At 47.3% G+C, this 20,264-nt stretch overlaps 1 protein-coding gene across 1 annotated transcript in view; it reads left to right on the top strand.

The window, feature by feature from the left end:
- The window catches only part of KCNQ3 (potassium voltage-gated channel subfamily Q member 3), a 295,260-nt gene that overhangs the window by 225,472 nt on the left and 49,524 nt on the right, over positions 1-20,264 (top strand). The window contains exons 2-4 of the mRNA XM_046025609.1: positions 13,736-13,826; positions 15,171-15,297; positions 18,708-18,880. Of these exons, the coding sequence (XP_045881565.1) occupies positions 13,736-13,826; positions 15,171-15,297; positions 18,708-18,880 (391 nt within the window). The remainder of the gene's footprint in view (positions 1-13,735; positions 13,827-15,170; positions 15,298-18,707; positions 18,881-20,264) is intronic.

A 20,264-nucleotide genomic window follows, 5' to 3' on the forward strand; every position in this document is an offset into this window, starting at 1 on the left:
AGAGCCAGGTAAATCCAAGCTTGGCGTAATTCTGACACCCATGCCTAGTGAATGATCTTCTGTTTTTCCTCTAATTGACTGACCCTAGAAATAGGTGAGATGAAGGGGGGTCTCAAAGCCCCAAGATGTTATGCAGTTTTGAAATTAAAGCTAATAGCTGATCACCCCTGTGAAGTTATTAAGGTGCTCTTGACAAGCCCCTGTCCCTGCAGAGTAGCACCTGTCATGTCCACTGGAATGCTGATCACTTTCCACTGGAATAATTGATTTCCTTATAATGCCATAAATATCTTGAGGACAGACCTGAATCTTGGGTTACCTCTACCTTGACACGGGACTTGGTACAAAGTAATTACTCAGCAAACATGTATTAAATCAAGCACAGAGTGAGTGAATATAAAATACAGGAGCATTTAAAGATGAATGCAGAGTCCAAGGAGGGAAGGAAATTGCTAGAACAATCAGCCATGATGACCATTGTTTGCGCAGCGCAGCTGGGCGGACAGATGTGTCTCCACCATGCTAATGCTAGCATGGGGCAAGCTCTTCTTCTTCTTCTTCTTTTTTTTAATCTCTCATTTTGGAAACTTGAAGCCACTGAGTGTTTCCATTCTAATGAGATTTCCAAAAGGAGAGGGGGAAAAAAAAAGATCTAGAATAATCAGGGCTGTGTCATGCTGAGGGGAAACAACATGGGACCCAGATCTGACTTTGTGTCTGTGTGTTTGGCTCTCAAAAGAAACAGTGGAGCCATTTGTAGGAAGGTGCTAATGGGATAAGAAAATATAAGACGTTTGCATCTTTGGGGTTGGCTCTGAGAGCACCATTTTTTACATGTGAATGAGAAAAGTCTCGGGGGCATGGTGAGAAAAGTAAGTAATACACCAATTACACGTTGGCATTTTTCCTACTGTCTCCAGACTGAAGGCAGTTGAAAAGGCTGCAGTCTGATTTGGCCACTACGCAGGTGGAGAAGGTGAATGACTACTTGGGATAATTTCCAAGCTGTTGGGAAAACTTGCTCCCTTTTCTCCTAAAACTTCTGTCCCTCAGCTGGAGGTTCCTTAAGAGGTATCCTGTCTTTTGGTGCAAGGCTTTTAAAATGCAAATCCCAGGTACCATTTTTATTCCTCTTAAACTAGCAAGTCCCTTAGCAAAATGGTAATAAAACTGGGTGAAAATAGGGTTCTTACATGTCCCCGGGGACGGTGTAAAGTCATGTATCCTTTTAGAATAGCCTGGCAGAATGTACCAAGAATCCGTACAAACGTTCAAAGTCCGGATATACTGAAGATTTATTCTCAGGAACTGGTCCTCAATGAGGAAATACTATATGTACAAAGATATTTGCTCTAGCATTATTTATAACAACACAAAACTGGAACCAATATATACCTAAATATTTAGCAGTAAGAGACTAGTTATATATATTTCAGTGCACGGATGTCATTGAATGCTGTTCTTTCATTAAACATTATTGTTTTGAATATTTTATAGCTAAGTGGAAGAATATTTATGCTTTAATAAGATAAAATGTAGAACATAATGTTGTGACAAACCAATATGTAAAAATTGTATATGCCTGTGTCCTTGGGCTGGAAAGGGGACAGCAGGGAGGTAGGAGAAGAAAAGAGTTGATTTGTTAGGCTCAGAAGGAAATAGGATGATTCTTTTATTTCAGTCTGCATCGTTATCTTCAGAATATCTTTTGTGAATTGAGTCTTTGAAACTCAAGAGGACTGGAAATGTCCAGGATGGAGAGGTCTGATTGTACACAAGGTGACAAGAAACTGATGAGAGGCTGGAACCTTTTGCACCTGCCATGAGAAACGCATAAGAAAAAGTTAACTGGTGTTGATGGAGGGCTGGAAGCCTCTGGGAACAGAGGTGACCAGGGAAGGAAAGGGGTGCTCTGGAGCACATGATCTGGACTCTAGACTCTGGACTACACACTCCAAGTCTTGTCAGGAGGTCCTTATGCCCAGACAGAAGACACATGAGACAGGACTGGAGAAACAATGCTGGCATCTGCTGTGAACCTAGGGCAGATCAGCCCCTCTCCTTCTGGAAGGAAGGAGGGAGAGAGGGGAACTACAAAGCCAGTATGCCATTCCTCCATCACCTTCTCCCCTACCACCCTCATAGACCTAAGGCCCTCTCCAGGCAGGCTTGAGGGAGGGCAGCTGGGGAGCCTCTACTGGACCTTCCCAGCCCTCTGGGTGAGAGACCACTGACCCTACATCTGCAAAATCTATAGATAAAGCTACCCTAGACAGTTTCTGCTCTGGCCTCCCTGCAAGCAGGTGCTGTGCCCACTACCTGCAGTCCCAACCACATTACCATTGAGCCACACGGAACCTCCCACCTACCAGAGCGTGCATTCAGGAACTTTGCAGCCTTCATCGTCAGTCTGTGCTACAACGCTGCAAGGTAGACATTGGTGTTACCAATGCACAAATGAGGGAGCTAAGAGGAATGAAATAACTTTGCCTGGTTCCCAAAAACTTGAAGAGGAAAGGCTGGGGATCGCAGGCAGTCTCTGATGGTCAAGTACATGCTCTTCCCATTACTGCCTTTGGTGTTTCATACATATAGGTGCTTCAGAAATGCACATACAAGAGTTCTGCACCCCATTCCATTTCATGGTTCAGGGACGAGAAGGTCCTCACAGTACCAAGCAACTCTGACACTAGCTGGTGTCCTACAATTTAACTTAATTCAGACACCATCTACCTGAAGATAGCATCAGATTCCATAGTTGAAGGGCTCAGTTCTACAAGACTGCCTGCCCTCCCCCCAACCCATTTTAGGCACCAGTCAAAAACCCAGGTTGTGACCTCTGCTCAAGGCTATAATAGGTCAGAGATTCCAATGACCTCCTCATTGGGTTCTATAAATTTGCCAGATCAGTTCATAGAAACAGAAACATTTGACTAGATTACCAGCTTATTATAAGAGGATAAAATTTAGGAACAGCCGTAAGAAAGAGATGCATAGGGTAAGGTATGAGAAAGCCACAGAGTTTCTATGCCTTCTCCAGGTACTCAGCTCCTCCCTTGTTGGCCAACCCAGATGCTCTCTGAGCCTAGTCCTTTGGGGCTGTTATGGAGACTTCATTATATAGGCATGATTGATTAAATCATTGGTCATTGGTGACTGAACTCAATTTCCATCCCTTTTGCTCTACCAGAAGTTAGGTGTAGGGACTGAAAGTTCCATCTCTTTAACCACAGAGTTCATTCTCCTGGCCACCAGCCCCCATCCATAGATGGGTCCAAAAGTCACCTCATTCACATAGCAAAAGACACCTTGATTGCTCTCATCACTTAGGATATTAAAAAGGGTTTAGGAGTTCTGTGTCAGAAACTAGGACAAAGACCATGTGTATTTTTTTCCTCAATTACAGTATCACAGTACAGTAAGTGCTCGGCAGGTGTTTGTTAAATTAAACATCCTCTTGAGGTTGTTCAATATCATTCCTATGGCAGCTTGGATGTCTCTGGAAGGATGGATTCAGACCTCAAAAATACCACCTACAGTGTGAAACAAAGACTGCTTTGTTCACAAAGTTGATTGGACTTTTAGTTGAGGCTTATGTATTTTTAATCATGCCTTTGTTTTTCCCACCCTATAATGTCATGCAAACTCCTGCAACAAAGCAAAGTAATTCCCTGCTGTTTCTCTTCTGATTTCTCAAGGTTTACTTTTATCTCTTTTGACTGTGAGCACTACTCAGCCCCACCCAGCTCTCCTGTACTATGCATCCTGTGATGAGGTCTTGAAGAAATTATGAAAAAGTCAATAAAAATGGTCCTGGTAAAGTGGTCCAAGTGGAAATGTAGCTTTGCATTTTCGCCAGCATTCTGGGATCTGCTTTCCTAAATGGTCATGAAAGAAATGCTGAGTTTTTTTTTCCCTGGGGATGCACTGTGCATGCAGGAAAGCTCTGTAAGATGATAGGATCCAATCAGTGTGGTTGAAAGCTGGCAGAGAAAATTAGTGGGGTCTGCATTTCAGACACTAGGAATGGTGGGAAGGGGTCTGCAAGTGACTGATGTTCACTGGTGTTTACTCTTCACCTGCACGGGGATCACAGTGCCCTGGCACAGGTTCATGCTGGTGTTTTGTTAGCCTCGTTGTATAAATAGGAGGCTGAGGTTTTCAAAGGCAAGACAATGTGACCAAGTGCACATGGCTGGAAATGTAGTCCAGAATCCAAACCCAGACTGACCTATCTCCTAAGACCCTTCTCTTTCTAATGAACCACGCTGTTCAGATGACACAAGACACTCTGTGTATGGAGGAGGGTGGGAAGGGATGGCAATGAGGCTGGGAAGGATAGCGCTGGATTGGAGGGGAAGCAGTGAAGGGTCATAGGAAGGCTGTCAGGAAACTGCCAGAGTGATCAGAGGGGAAAACAATGTGGCTTGACAAGGGCATTGGTCATAGAGTCAGAGAAGTAGACCAGATGTCTGATAGTATATCAGAGGAAGAAAGGACATAATTGGCTGAAGTGTTAGATATACCCGCACAGGCTGGAGGGCTCCGAACGGCAATTTGCACTTTGGCTGCAGGGCCACTGGGCACCAGCACACCTTACCCCAGTGAGTACTCATCGCAGCTCTATGGGATGTCCTTTGCATCCTTATTTCTACATCAGCAAACAAAAGAGCTGGGGCTCAGAAAGATGGAGCATCTTGCTGAAAGTTCTGTAGTTGACCAGGAAAATCCAGATCCAAACCCAGGTCATTTTAAGCAGGGGTGCCTGTTAGGGTCAAGTCCAAAAAAGAGTAAAGCCTGCCAGACTTCAGAACACAGATGGGATTCCCAAATCTCAGCTCCTGACTCCATCACTGTGCTAGCTTAGGTGAGCCCCAGAAATTCTCATTCCATGAAAATATGGGAGCTTTAGTTCCAGCGAAACGTGTGGAGAGTCAGACAAACTCAGAGTTATAACAGTGCCGATAAAAGTAGGAGGGCTTGGACCAAATAAACCATAGACCCAGAGTTTAATTGGTGGGCCCTGCTAGTGCTGGGGACAGCAGATCTACCTCCAGTCCCTCTGACACACCTGAGTCATGAGTTAACACCTTATCCTGGTTAAAGTGTTTCCAAGGACTTGGTTACAAGGCGATGTACCTACCTCTGTTTCATCAATTCTGAGTGCATATTTTCCCCCATTTTAACATCTCTGAAATGAAGATATGAAATACAGTGACTGTCATAATAATTTATTTGGCAACTTCCTTTTTTTAGTAGTTTATACAATTATGCGTCTTACAATTAATAGTGTCACTTAGTAGTTACCCGAAGATGACATGTGTCTGATAAATTCCAAATGTATTGTATTAATGACAGTTTCTTCCCGTTGAGAACTTACAAATTCCCCAGGCTTCATGTTTTACAGAGTAATAGATAATAACAATCATATTAATAATAATTGCTAACATTTATTAAGCAAGGTCTAACATTTCATTATCCCATTTTACAGATGGAGAAAGTGAGGCACTCGAGTTTTCACAGCAACTCTGTGAGGTTGAATAATTATCCCCATAATGAATTCAAGGGATTGGAGGGCCAGACAGATTAAGTTACTTACCAATGTCACAGGGAGATAAATAGTGCCGTCAGAATTTAAATTCATTCCATGCCTGATTCCCAAATGTATGCTCCCAATTATAAATATTTGGTAAATGGGCAAATTGGAAGGAAACTGTTAATTACTGAGTGTCCACTGCCTACCTTTCAGTGTTTTATACCTTATATCATTGAACCCTTGTAGGCAGCTGGCACTTCCTTCCCACCCTATAGATGAAGAGCCAGAAGCCCAGTGGTAAGGGAAACTCGAGACCCTTACCACATGCATGACTGTCTCCACCAGACTGCTCCCTGACAGGAAGTGCCCATGGCATTTGGTCAGGTCATGGAGAAGTTTGCCCTGCAGCCCAGAGTCATGCAGTTAGTACCATCCACAGAAATGCTCCTAGGGCAGCGACCGTGAGTTCAAACAGGGTTGTGCCTTGTTTAAAAACCACTAATAAGGGCCACCTGGGTGGCTCCAGGCGGTTAAGCATTCAACTCTTGGTTTTGGCTCAGGTCATGATCTCAGTGGGATCTCGTGGGATCGAGCCCCACATCAGGCTCCACACTCAGCTCGGAGTCTGTTTGTCCTTCTCCCTCTCCATACCCCTTCTGCATTTCTGCATGCATGTTCCCTCCTTCTCTCTCTCCCAAATAAATGAATAAATCTTAAAAAAATTAGTAAGAGGGACCTTCGAGAAGAAACATATAGTAGCATACCACAAAACTTACATAGATGTTTCTAGTGGCAGATTCATCATGAAACTAATGAAGCTCAAACAGTGGCCCTATATGGGTTTTTATTCATAATTTGTATTATTTTCCCTAAATTTTTATTTTTTTCTCCATAAACCTGCATGTATTCCTATTGTACTCCTCCAATCATGCTAAATAATCTGGTATCAACAAAGGTGTTTTTAAGATTAAATCCTTTTTAAGTTTTAAAATATTTTTTCTGCCCTGCATGAGATGTGGAATTTATCTTCAGGTGATCGTGATGAAGTTAAATTGACCTTGGCCCGTAGTGTAGGTCGAGAGTTGGAAACCTTTCTCTTAAAGGGCCGGATAGTGAGTATTTTAGGTTTGTGGGCCAGGCAGCCTCTCCTGCAGTTCTTCACTACAGAAGCAACCACACACATGAAAACAAACAAGTGTATCTATGGCGTAAAAAAATTATTTACAAAAAAAGACAGCTGGCTGGGTTTGGCCTGAGGGCTGCAGTTTGCTAACTCCTGGTTTAAATGGTCAAAACCGCATCTACTATGTTACGCATGTGTGGATCTATAGGTGGTGTGGAAAGGGTATAGACAGATACAGATACGGATTTGTGTGTGGTTATTTATTTATCATATCCTTGCCTCATTTCAAGAACATGGACGTTTTTGAAGACAAAGTGTTTTTTTTCCCCTATCTATTATTAATGTCAGTTTTTCAACTCATCTCAGTGAGCATAAGAGGAGAAAGGTGGGTAAGAAAGCAGCACCTGCTGAATGCCTGATGTTTGCCAGAATTCTAGGTGTTTTGCATGTTATTCTCTTCCAACCCCCATGCCTGTCCCATGAGGCAGATTTGGAGTCTCTTTATCCTGCAGTTAATGGGAATCAGTGAAAATCTACTTAAAGAAAATCTGCTGGAAATGGAACCAAACCTCATACCAAACAGCGAAGAAAATATCTTGTTAGTACTTTATCACAAAAAATATAATTAAAATACAAAAAAGTGTTTATTGTATCTCACAATTAACAAAATAGAAGTTATAATTTCAACTATGTTCTGATTTTTAGAATGAATAAAGACTGAATTGAGTGTTAATTTGAGGGTATATTTTCCATGCCCAAATGGTATAATACAATATGACTTCACATTTTATGTCCTCAACATTTGGGGGGAAGGATTGTATGAGATTTTTCATCCTTTGAAGTATTGATTTGACTTTCATTGTTGGAGTAAGATTGTCACTTGTTAATGGATTTGCCATATTTAGAACATCTCTCCATCATCGTGTCCATCAACTTCATGAAATCTTGCATTTTTTGTAAGTTTTGCCTTTTCACTGTGCAAATGGTTCACATTGTACTGTTCATGCTGTACCTGATGGGAGGCAGGGATGGACCCACACAGCCATGCACACACGGGATATAAGCTGTTATGAAATCATCAAGGATGTTTGCATGGAAACTTCATTACAGAAATGGGTTTTGGTTTTGGGGATTTTTGCTGCCCTGTGCAATCTCTCTTAACCCTAAAGACTGGGATAAAGGATAAGATAACAAAGTGCATTGTCACTCCAGCATTACAGTTGAGAAACTGAGACTCTGAAAAATAAACCTATCCAAAGTCATCTAGATTCTGGGTGTTGAGCCAAGATTCAGATCCTGCCTCACCATTATTTCTGCATAACAAACTACCACAAAATTTAGCAGCTTAACACAACACACATTATCATCTCAGTTTCTGTGAGGCAGGAGCCAAGCATGGCTTACCAGAGACTTCTGCTTGGAGTTTCTCACAAAGACCACATGATGAAACTGTCAACCAGGGCTGAGGTCTCATGTGAAGGTCTGACTGGTGAAGGATCCTCTTCCAAGCCCCTTTTTGTGGGAGTTGGGAGAATTCAGCTCCTTGGGGGCTGTTGGACTGAGGGTCTCCATTCTTTTTTTTTTTTTTAAAGATTTTATTTATTTATTTGACAGAACAAGATCACAAGTGGACAGAGAAGCAGGCAGAGAGAGAGGTGGAAGCAGGCTCCATGCTGAGCAGAGAGCCGGATGCGGGGCTCGATCCCAGGACTCTGGGATCATGACCTGAGCCGAAGGCAGAGGCTTTAACCCACTGAGCCACCCAGGCGCCCCGAGGGTCTCCATTCTTTGCTGGCCTTTGGCTGAAGGCCACCTTCAGTTCCACATGGACCTTTCCTCCATGTCAGCTTGTGTCATCAAAGCCAGCAAGAGACAGAATCTACCAGCAAGATAGTAGTCACTGTGATTCAAAGAGGCTGTTGGACTGACTCATAGGGAATAAGAAAATCTCTGGAACACAGTGGGTGCTTTACCTTTGGGGAATTTCGGTTGAGGGTCAGTAGGATTCTGATGTAGTCTGAGGGATTGTATATTCTGCCTGAGGGCAAGAACCAAGAATGCTGACCGAGGATCAAGTCTTATGGTGGCATCAGAAACACCTGCTCTGTTGTGCTTGTCCTCCCGTGGCTGAACTGCGAGCCAGCAGCCCCCTCCTTGGTCTCTGGCTGGCTGTGCTCTGCCTGTTCCCACAGCATCTCCCTGTAGGCTCCATGGCCACTTTCAGTGCTGCCCCTACTCCTGTTGTGACCCTAGCACCTGATCCTGGAGCCTTGGTTCCTCATCTGTAAAGTGGGGTGCAAATATAATGATGACAGAAACCCCACCTCACAGGAGCACAAGAGAAAATGATGCACAAATGATTAGATGAATTGTAGTTCTCACCCTCTGTTTATCCCACCTTGAGGAAAGCTGGGAGGTAATCCTTGCTGTTAGGCCCTCATTCCCAGCAGGTTAAGCTTTGTTCCTATAAGGGAGTCCAGGGCTGGCTGAGAAGAAGGTGCGGGAATCCCAGGTACCGCTATGCAGAGCTGTGGTCCAGCAGAGGTAGGGTGTCAATGGCTTGGAACTTACACTTGAGACTCCAAGTACAGCTGCAAAGCAACCTCCCCTCCCACCCTCCATGACCCTGGCAGGGGAAGGTGATAAGATTCAGAGGGTACGGGTAGGAGGTGGTGTGTGATTTAAGGGCATGTCTGAGACCCTTGACACCGACTAGCCTCATTCGCCAAGACAGCCAGGATCCCGCAGACTGGAAGACAGCTTTTGGTTCTCCCACAGACTTACTTCCACCACAAACCCCTGACCCATCCTGCAGGTGCTGGGAGGAGGATGAATGTGGGAAGGAGCAGAGGGAGAGGGGAGAGGAGGGGAAGTCAGGGAAAGTTGGGTGTAGGAGACAGAGACAGGGGCAGCTGCAGAGCAGGAATCAAAGCGACATGGCCAAAATCAACAACACAAGAAACAACACTTGTTGACAAGGATGTGGAGAAAGGGGAACACTCTTGCCCTGTTGGTGGGAATGCCAGCTGGCGCAGCCGCTCCGGAAAACAGTGTGGAGTTTCCTCAAGATGTTAAAAATAGAGCTATGGCCCAACAATCATACTGCTGGGGATTTGCCCAAAGAATACGAAAACACTAATTCAAACATACACCCCTATGTGTATTGCAGCATTATGTACAATAGCCAAACTATGGCAACAGCCCATGTCCACTGACAGATGAATAAAGAAGATGTGGTGTGTATATACAATGGAATATTACTCAGCCATAAAAAGAATGAAATCTTGTCATTTACAATGATGTGGGTGGAGCTAGAGTGTATGATATTAAGTGAAATAAATCAGGCAGAGAAAGACAAACAGGGTATGATTTCACTCCTATGTGGAATTTAAGAAACAACACAGAGGGAATCAAAGAAAGAGAACAATAACAACAACAACAACAGAAGTGCAGACTCTAAATTCTAGAGGACAGACTGACGGGTCCCCAAGAGGAGGAGGGCAAGGGAATGGGGGAGGTAGCGGATGGGGATTAGGAGTGCATTGTCCGTGACGACCACAGGGATGCATGAGGTTGAATCACCATATTGTACACCTGAAGTTAACATAACACTGTATGTTAATGGCGCTGGAATTAAAATTAAAGACTTTAAGAAAGTAACAGAGGAAGTAGAAGAGTCCTTGGTGAAACACGGGGGAGTGAGAGAGCCGAAACTGTAGGAGGAGGGAAGACCTTGTCTCCCACACACATGGGGCTTCCATGGTGAGACTGGTCATTTGGTCTATGTGTCTGAGATCAAGTGCCTCTCTTAAGAGTAAATTGAAAACTGTGAAGGACCAAAGAGCATTTTCCTCCTTCCTGATTAAGGAGGGCTTCTTGATTCTCTTAGCTTTATTAATTAATGGTTGTTTTCCAGTTTCAGAAAGTAAATTCCCCAAGGTTGCAGGTGTTTGAATTCCTTGAGGTGTGAGAAAATGCCAAACTCTGCCAGGCACTTGCTGCCCCCTGCTGGCTGAAGCCTGGTTCTGCACTCTCTGCAGCTGGGAATCAGGCTCCAACGGCATTTCATGATTTCCTTTGCTGGCTCTAAAATCACAGACTGTAAGAGCTGAAAGGAACTTAGATCTCCAGCCCCGCCCTCTTCCCTAAGCTGTAGACTTGAATTTTTATAAATCTTCTGGATATTTCCATCTGAAACTCAAACTCAGCCAGTCCACAGCATAGTTAAGACAGTACATTTTAATTAATACACAATGCAAGCAAATGATTACAAAATGATAATGGGTTATGGTCAGTACTGGGATAGAAATGCAGTGGGGTGCTCTGTGACCCCCAGGGGGAGGTCACACTGGAGAACATGCAAAGAGCAGCTGAGGTCATGGAAGTCTGTGGAGGCAAAGCATGACTAGTGCTGTTAAAGCAGAATGTTAAGGCTGTTAAGGAGAATGTGGGGTTGTGGGAGAGGTTGGGAGGAGTGGGCAGAGAAGAGCATCGAGACAGGCACAAACAGACTCAGAGAGTTGGAGGAAATGCTGTCATTCAGGATGGCTGGCCTGGATGTCAGGAAGCAGCAAAAGACAAGGTTGTGAGGACAGCAAGTCCAGATCAAAGGCCCACATCCCTTACTAAAGGAGATGATTGAACTAGGTTCTGTGTCCATAAAATTTTACACTCTGCCTATGAACATGTCATTCATGATGTTCTAGGTCATCACACATAAATTGGGGACTGTCCTGGATAAACTGAGATATGGCAGTCAACTCTAGCTAAGCCTCAAATACACATCCAACCCCTTGGCCTCTTGGAGGTTTTCAGTCCTGTACTCGGAAAGCATGTGGTGAACACTCAGATCCTAACCTCTGTAATGATCTGTCCTGTGTTTCCTTCACTGCACTAGGAGGTCCTCAGAAATGAGGGCTATGTTTTATTCGTGTTTGTATCCTTAAAACCAGTGCTATGCCTGGGACACAATTGATAATAAATTAGAATAAAATAATAGCTAGCAGGTTGTGAAGGCACTCTTCCAGGCACCTGACACAGATTATATCATTGAATAATGGAGGATGTGTGTACTGTTATTGAGTTCGTTTTCTAGATAAGGAAGCCAAGACACCAAGAGTTTGTATAACTTGCCCAAGATGACACAGCATAGGAGAAGGAAGGGGATTCTAATCTAGGGCTTATTTCCAGAGCCTATGAATGAATAAAAGAAGTCTTGACAGACCTAGAGTTGGATTTGCAGAATCATCTAAGAGCCCATTCCCCAAGGCCTGCTGGGAAACCAGTCAGTGATGAGTGTGTGAATGGGAAAGCACCGGCTTCATTTGCATGATCCTGTATGGTTGACCAAAACCACTCCCCATCCATTGTCTCCTGTGGTCCTCACAACAGCCATGATCTCCAGGTGGATCCATTATTCCCATTCTATGAATGTGATCACTGAGACTCCCAAGGTCAATGAGCTATTCGAGACCACATAGAAAGTACTCCCTTTGAGCCTGTGTCTCTGGACTCCATAGTCCTGTGATCTTTTTAACTGACAACACAATTATCCAGGTGGAAATGAATCCTTCTGATGAATTTCTCCATCTCTGAAATGGGAGTTCATGTCTATCTTGGGGGTTAGTTGTAAGGGTGACCTGACAGATGTAGAGTGACAAGGGGTAGGCGCTCACTAACAGGTGGTGCGGGAGTTGATGTTACCACCCGCTGTCACCACCACCACCATCATCACCAGAGAAGACTTGAGATTCAGGGTAGCATATTCTAGGCATGGGAGGGAGCTTAAAATCTGGCTTAGGTCCCTAGGTAAGGTTGGGAATATAGATTCAGGTCTGCAGATCAGAAGGCTTATTCATCAGAAGATGTGATCAGGACCACCAAGGGTCAGCGCCAGGACTTGTGTCCTCAGCCAAGGCCAGGATCAGATCTTTCCAGACCTTACATTGTGGGTCTTACCGTCATGGCACGAGATAGTTTTCTCTTTGGTCAAACTGTGAGTTCATGAAGGCAGATCCAGCACATTCATCATGGAGTTCCAGCTCTCTTTCCCCCATGCCTGCCATATAAATATTGAAGAAATGAATGAGTGAGTGAGTGAATGAATGCACCAGCATGACCCCACTTACGTAAGCAAGCCCACAGCACGTGGGTTGGAACCCAGCAGGGTGGAGATCCAGATCACACAGAGCAGAAGAACCTGGAGTATGTAGTACCAAGCCTCCCCCACGCGCCCTAGGGAGCCTGGTGCTGAGCATTTCACCAGAGACTTTCCACCAAGAAGGAGGGAGAGCCATTTCTCTTTGCTGATATACTGAAGCATGCACACACACGAACACACAACACACACTACAAGCTCTCCCTCCCCCCATCCTCCCGCCAACTGAATTTATGTAGATAATAATCTCAAAGGACTGTTTGCAGTTTGCTCCTGCCTGAAACAGGGGCATGAACCAGATGACCCTTCTGTGACTTTTCCAGGGGCAGCAGACTGCATCCTTCTCTATGGCGGGTCTTGTTCTTTCTAGTATGAAGAGCACTTTGTAATTTCAAAAACAACTCTGAAGGGCCCCAGATGAAAGAGGTTGTTTCCTTTATTAACTGGGGACTGTAAAAAGAATAATACTAAGCCATGGAGACAGAGGTTTTTGCTGAATTTATCGATCTTTGAAACGAACTTGTCATTTGTTTGTACTGAGAATGTTTCGCATGTTTGAAAACCATCGTCCTATATGTGCGGGACGCCCCATTCATTTATACTCCTGTTGCTTTACCAAAGCTTGTGGGAACTTTTGGTCCGGAAGCGCCGGACGAATCAGCCCTGATTCGTTCTGATTTGGAACTGAGCCCACGAATCAACTGTTAAAGTGAAAGTGTGCACATTGCTTACCTTTCCTCGGGTCTGTTTTCTTTAGCTGGAATAATAATCTCTGCCGTCTCATCGGTGTGTGGGGTGGTTACGTGGGATAATGGGTCAAGCACATGCCAGTGTCTCAGAGAAATTGTTGCTTCACCATGGTTGATGCCGTCCTCTGGAGCTAGTTGGGACTAGACGCTTCCTCCTTCCTCCCCTCCAGGTTCCTCATTGTCCTGGGATGCTTGATTCTGGCCGTGCTGACCACGTTCAGGGAGTACGAGACCGTTTCGGGAGACTGGCTGCTGTTACTGGTGAGACTTTGCACCTCCCCCCATAGTGTGCTTCCAGGGTCGACACCTCTGGTTGGACTTCTGCAGTTGAGAACAAGGAGGCTGCCCTGGACACAACTGGTTTTGGCTTCCAGGCCAAGCCCGGTCCCAGGAGAAACCAATGCCTGGGTCAGTTGGGCAGGTCTGCTTGGGCACGGTGGAAGGGAATGGTATTTTTTATTCTAGACTAGAGACAAGAGGGCACCAACAAGGTCAAAGCGAAAACCAAAGTATGTGAGTTATATGATAAAGGCAGCTTCCCAGTCCTCTGAAAGTTAACACAGAGTCATGCTCTGTTATGAAACCTGCCTCTGCTTTCTCTCCCTAAACCCTGAGGATCTCTGACTCCCTTCAAGGCCAAGTACCAAATCCTATTTGTACATTAAAACTCGTCCTCGCTCCTGTGGCCTCTGCCTGGCTTATCTCTCTGTTCACCCACCTACACAGGGAAGGGATGCCAGCCCCCGATTAGGGTCTACAAAATAGCAGAATCTTCACCTTGCACTGAGCATGTTGTCTGTGATGCCAATGCATGGGGCTCCTTCTGAAGTCAGGTGTTTTCTGTTCATACAGTCTCACGTTAAGCCCTGAGCAGGTGAATTCCCGAGAAGCCATCTAGCTCCAGGAACTAGGTTTCAGGGATTATCATGGAGCAGCAACTCTCCAAGGGTCCCAGGAGGTCACCAAAGAAGGGGGCAAAAGTGTCTGTGTCTGACCTACAAGACAAGAGAGGCAGGAGGGAAGGAAGAGATCCAAGGTCCAGGGAGATAGCACAGCGTGGTGCTCAGAGCCTGATTACCAGCCTGGGAGTCCCTCTTCACCACGTCCTAGTCTGGAGAGACTTGTGTAACTACTCCTTGCCTTGGTTTCTCAAAACACAGAATGAGAATGATATTATAAAACACTTGAGGTGGTGCCTGGCCCAGGAGCCGTGCTTAGTACATGTTGACCATAAGTAGCAATAGCCAGGGCCAGGCACCGGGTGGGACCAGCAGACTGTGTTTCACTGGTCTTTCTCTTTTCCACTTAACTCACTTAGAGACTTTTCATACATGAAAACAGAGTTTTAAGAAAATGATCCATTGGAACCGAAACAGAAAAAACAAAGAATCCCTTTGCAAGGCTGATGTTAGGGACAGTGAGCACACCCACAGGGACACCGGAACCGTCCAAAACTGCATGGAAGTGATAACGTGCTCTTCCTCCCCCCTCCGCCACCAAAACAGCAACAGAAATCCCGCTCTTCAGAACCTCAGAGCAGAAATCACTAGTCCCAGACAACTGGGTCTCGGTTGATCCGTGTCTCTCCATATGTTCTTGATGCAGGAAACATTTGCTATTTTCATCTTTGGAGCCGAGTTTGCTTTGAGGATCTGGGCTGCCGGGTGTTGCTGCCGCTACAAAGGCTGGCGGGGAAGGCTGAAGTTTGCCAGGAAGCCCCTGTGCATGCTCGGTAGGTAAGCCCTGACCCCGAGTCAGGGGGTGCCCCCGTCCCCCTGCTTCTGGTGCACCATTTCCCCGAGGACATTTTCGGCAGCTTCTGTCCTTCTGGGAAACCGTGTGTTGTAATGGAAACCTGCGCAGCCTCTGATCCTACCTCAAGGAGCAGGAGCTGCTCCAGGGTTCCGGACGCAGAATTCCTTCTTCCGTGGCTTGCCCTCCTCATGGCTTTACAGGGCCATGATCCTTAATGAGAGTGGTGGGGGGCACTCCTGGCGTTTGGGCTGTGAAGGCACCACTCATTATGGGATGCCGAGCACCCCCCAGTCCCTAGACGGGTAGCCTGCTGGCATCGTGACAACCAAAATCGCCTGTGCACTCCCAAGACTGGCGGTTGTGGGCGTGGGAGGAGTGACGCCACTGCTGGTTGAGAATTGCTTCTATGGACCCACATCGTGCCCATTTTATAGAGGAGAACACCGAGGCTTGTGGTGCTGAGTCATTTTCTAGTCACATGGGTAGTAAGCTGCAGATTCCACCCTAACACCAAGGTCTGGAAGAATCTAGCACCTGTCCCCTCCCTCCCGCCCGTGTTGCTGGGTCTTGACCCTGAAGCTGCTTTGGGAAGATGTCACCGACACCTTTCCCTCTGGGTGCAGGCATTTGATAGTAGAGAAGGTGGACTCTTTTACTTACCCCTGTTGGTGCAGCATGGACCCATATGTCTCCATCCGAAGATCCCCCTAAAATCGTAAAGCAGCAGTGACAGGGAGAAGTTGGAACCTCAAATTCCTAGTGATGGTTAAAGTTGGTTAAAGTTACAGGATCACAGGACCTTGAAAGACCCCCTAAAGGCACTTAGTCCAACATGCCGTCCTGTCTGATGCTCCCGTCCCCTTCACAGCAGCCTGTAAGTGGTCACCTGCTTGCATACCTCCAGTCCCAGGCCACTCACTACCTCCCCCGTATTTATTTCATCTGCAGTTCCAGAGACCGGAAGTCCAAGATCAGGGTGCCAGGCTCTGGCCGAGTCCCTCTTCTGGGTCACAGACTACCCACTTCTTGGTCTCCTTGCTGTGTCCTCGGGGAAACTATATCAGGGACCTGATCCCTTTTGTGAGGGCTCCACCCTCACGACCTCACCGCCCCCCACAGGCCCTGCCTCCTAAGCCCATCCCACTGGGGGCCAGGATCTCAGCAGCTGAGTTTTGGGAGGACACAAACATTCAACCCATAGCAAACCCAGTTTGCCTCCCCTTCTTCTGTCTTCCTTTAGAGGCTTTTGCAAGGTGTTAAGTGGACTTCATTTTCTCCTTTGGAGAGTCCTATCCAGTGCTGACCAGAAGTCCTGTGCCTGTGTTGAGGGGGAGCGGGGGAGGTGACTTTATACCCAAATTCAGAGGTTCTCACCCAGTTTGAGAACATCCTAGTACTGTCTGGAGCCTGAACCCTTCCAGGAAAAGAGCATTCCCCATGGGACATTCTCCACTGTTCCAAAAGGGGCTGATTTGACTGAGCTCCCTGTCATGTTTCACTGCCAGCCTCCCCTGGAGACCTGAGGCCAGCCCGCAGCATCACCATCCTGGGTGCCTTCCTTTCTGAGATGCCTGTGTTTTCCACTGTCCTCCTCTTGACTTCTCCCATAACATGGCCCTTATGAGAAAGGCTACTTTTCTCTGTGTGTTTGACTTGAGGGTGGTCACCCATCAGGGAATATCATGGCCTTCATATCTGAGGCAGCTCCAGACCCTGCCATCTCGGGTGTGAGTCGGTCCATCTGGGACAGAAGCTCCCATTCTCTCCGAGCATTATAGACTCAACTCACATTTGCCCCACATCCAGGCTTTGTTTTCTCTTGCTTTCTGCAAACGTTGTAAGTGGATAACTTTGCACAGATCAGCTGAGAGGCCTGGCCAAGGATACAGACATGTTGGTATCCAGATGTTTGACACCAAGCTTTTCCCCAGAGTTACGCACATGTGGGGGATACCTTGAAATGGCAGAGATACCTAGGTGTGAATTGAGGGACCTATTCCAAGCTGGACGACCGACACAGCAGAGGTATGGAGGTCTGGGAGAGACCTCCGAAACAGTCCTATGGCCAACGTCTTTGGGGGAAGTGCTGGACTTTGTGTGTGTAATTGAAAGCCACAGAGCATATTAGGATATTGAAAGTTCCTAGAAATCCTAGAGTAGCAAAAGGTGCTTAATCATTTTCCCCCAGATTTACTTGGCTGTGGGGTCCTTTTTTTTTTTTTTTAAAGATTTATTTATTTATTTGACAGACAGAGATCACAAGTAGGCAGAGAGGCAGGTAGAGAGAGAGGAGGAAGCAGGCCTCCTGCTGAGAAGAGAGCCCGATGTGGGGCTCGATCCCAGGACCCTGGGATCATGACCTGAGCCGAAGGCAGAGGCTTTAACCCACTGAGCCACCCAGACGCCCCTATGGGGTCTTTTTACCTGCTGACCCTTTGCAGTGTGGTGGGGAGATGGTCGGTATGGGTGTTGGGGGCCACTGGAGGGAATAGGAAGGGACCAGGGGATATGCCTCTATCCTTGGCTATTGGCTTCAGGAGCCAGCTTGGAAGGGGAGGAGGAAGAGAATGGACACGAGCAGGAGTGCTACAATGAACACAAGAAGGCAAACCTGGGTTCGAGTCCCCTCATCCCCTCCACTTCTCTGCTTTCAGTCGCAGCTGTGAGGGCGGGCCACATGTTTTACTGCAGTCTACCCTAGGGCCTTCCCTGAAGCCAAAGGAGACCACCAGGCCATGCAGCTCAAAAGTGTGGGGGCATCACCCACCCCAGGGGTGACCCTCCACCTGCAGGGGGTGGAAGCCAATGGACAGAGGTCCCAGCTCCCATCTTCGAGAGTGACCATCTTGGGAGGAAGCTTATAACTCCCCTTTCCTTGCCGCTCTCCTTCCCTGTCTCCCTCTCCCCTCTCTGGTGCCTCCTGAGATGGTCTACCCATGAATCACCCAAGGCCAAGGCTCTGATTTGGTGCTGCGTTTAGGGGAAACGTTCCTTCAATCATGTCTGAGCTTCAGGCTTTCCCTGTACCACCGACCAGGGTATATTCCTGTCCCCTCTGGGCCTGAGAGTGACCCACCCTGGGAGGCCTCAGGGACTCGCTTCCCTGGGACGGAGAGTGAGTGCTGGAGCCTGGCAGGCCCCTATCCAGGGTCCACTCAGCGATGTCCATCCGGCCCTGTAGCCATGGGAAGGCACACACGCTCAGGTTCTGTTTCCTCATCTGTTGCGGGAGAATAATCCCGCGGAGCACGTGTGACTGGTGTCAGGATTTCGCACCGCCGGGCTTGGCGCGTGTGCGTCCGCGGGCAGCCAGCGCCTGTGACCGCTCCCCCGCCCTCACCTGACCTTCCCGTCCTCTCCCCCGCCACCCTCTGTCCTTCTTCCCAGACATCTTCGTGCTGATCGCCTCTGTGCCGGTGGTTGCCGTGGGAAACCAGGGCAATGTGCTGGCCACGTCCCTGCGCAGCCTGCGTTTCCTGCAGATCCTGCGGATGCTGCGGATGGACCGCCGGGGCGGCACGTGGAAACTCCTGGGCTCCGCCATCTGCGCCCACAGCAAAGTAAGTGCCACCCAGGAGCGTCTCGCCCTGCTGGGCCCTTCTGGGCATCCCCCGACCTCACAGCGTCCCCAGAGGATGGTCACTTTGTCACCACTGGTGACGGGATGGGGAGGAGGAGGAGGAGGAGGAAGAGGAGGCCCGCCAGCAGGAGGGCCTCAGCCAGCACAGCAGGCAGACCCGGGTTCAAGTCCCGGGCTCCACAGAGTGCCTACGACCGTGGCCAAGTCACTCCGCTCTCCTTGAGTCTTGGTTTCGTGATTTCTAAACTAGGGAGAACAAGGGCTCTGCCTCCAGGTGCGTGAGGGGGTCAAATGAGCCAACCTCAGGCAGCTCACGATGGGATTGGAAGCTTCAGGACTGGCCCAGACTAGTGGGAGTCCAAACTCCATTGGTGTGACTCTGGGGATTTTCTGACTCTGAGTTTAGAAGATGAGGATCATAATGTGCTCACTTCCTAGCGTGAAAAGACTTAGAACATCCTCTATTTTTATGAGCTGCCTTAACAGTTAAAATGAGGATCCTCTGGCTGTCCGCACAAGAAGAGGTACATATGAGCGCCTGGTAAACACTAGGTGCTCATTAATGGTAGTGTTTATTATTCCAGATATGCTTTTCTTCACAAACAGTACAAATAAATACCTAAATAAAATGAAATACACTCGGAGTCCTTCATCTCACGATGCTGCTCGTTTGAACCGTCAGTGCTGCCTCTGACCCCAGATTCGGCGAGGTCAGCGCTTTCTTTCACGAGTTCTCCGCCTGACGGTCCACTCTTATCAGAGGACATGCTAGCGACACCTGACCTTTTATCCACGGAGCTGAGCTGATGCACCCATAGAAGTCAGGGCGAAAATGGCTGGTTTTGATTCTCGTCCTGTGTTCCCTCCGATCGGAATAGAAAACAGTTGCCAGTCCACCAGGTGATTCCTGGGAACAGATACGTCCGTGTCCACACCACCACCAGACTCTACCTCTGAGGTCAGGTGGGCAGAACTTCCAGACAAAATGGCATCTCTATGGTAGGAGACCAAAGGCAGAAAAAGAAACTGCTGGTCAAGCTCCATCTGCCATTCCTCCCTCTCCAACAACCCTCTTCTTAGCCTGGTGCGGTTCCTGAGCTGCACGAGGCCACCCAGCTCACCGTCCCTCCCAGGGCCCGCCGTGTGTCGAGGAGGTGAGCACACGCCTGGGTTGGAGTCCTGCTTCCACAGTTATTAACTACAAGAGCTTAGCCCAGTTCCTCCTCCAAGCCTGGTGAACTGGCACTTACCACTTTATGTCTTCATCCATTTGTCCCAAACTTCTGGACTCTGGACTCTGTTCCATGATTGACTCCTCTGAGAGCCAGTGATGCCGAGTGGGAGGCCTGAGGTTGCACAGGGTT

The sequence above is a fragment of the Meles meles genome, chromosome 1 (assembly GCF_922984935.1).
Source record: "Meles meles chromosome 1, mMelMel3.1 paternal haplotype, whole genome shotgun sequence".
NCBI lineage: Eukaryota > Metazoa > Chordata > Mammalia > Carnivora > Mustelidae > Meles > Meles meles.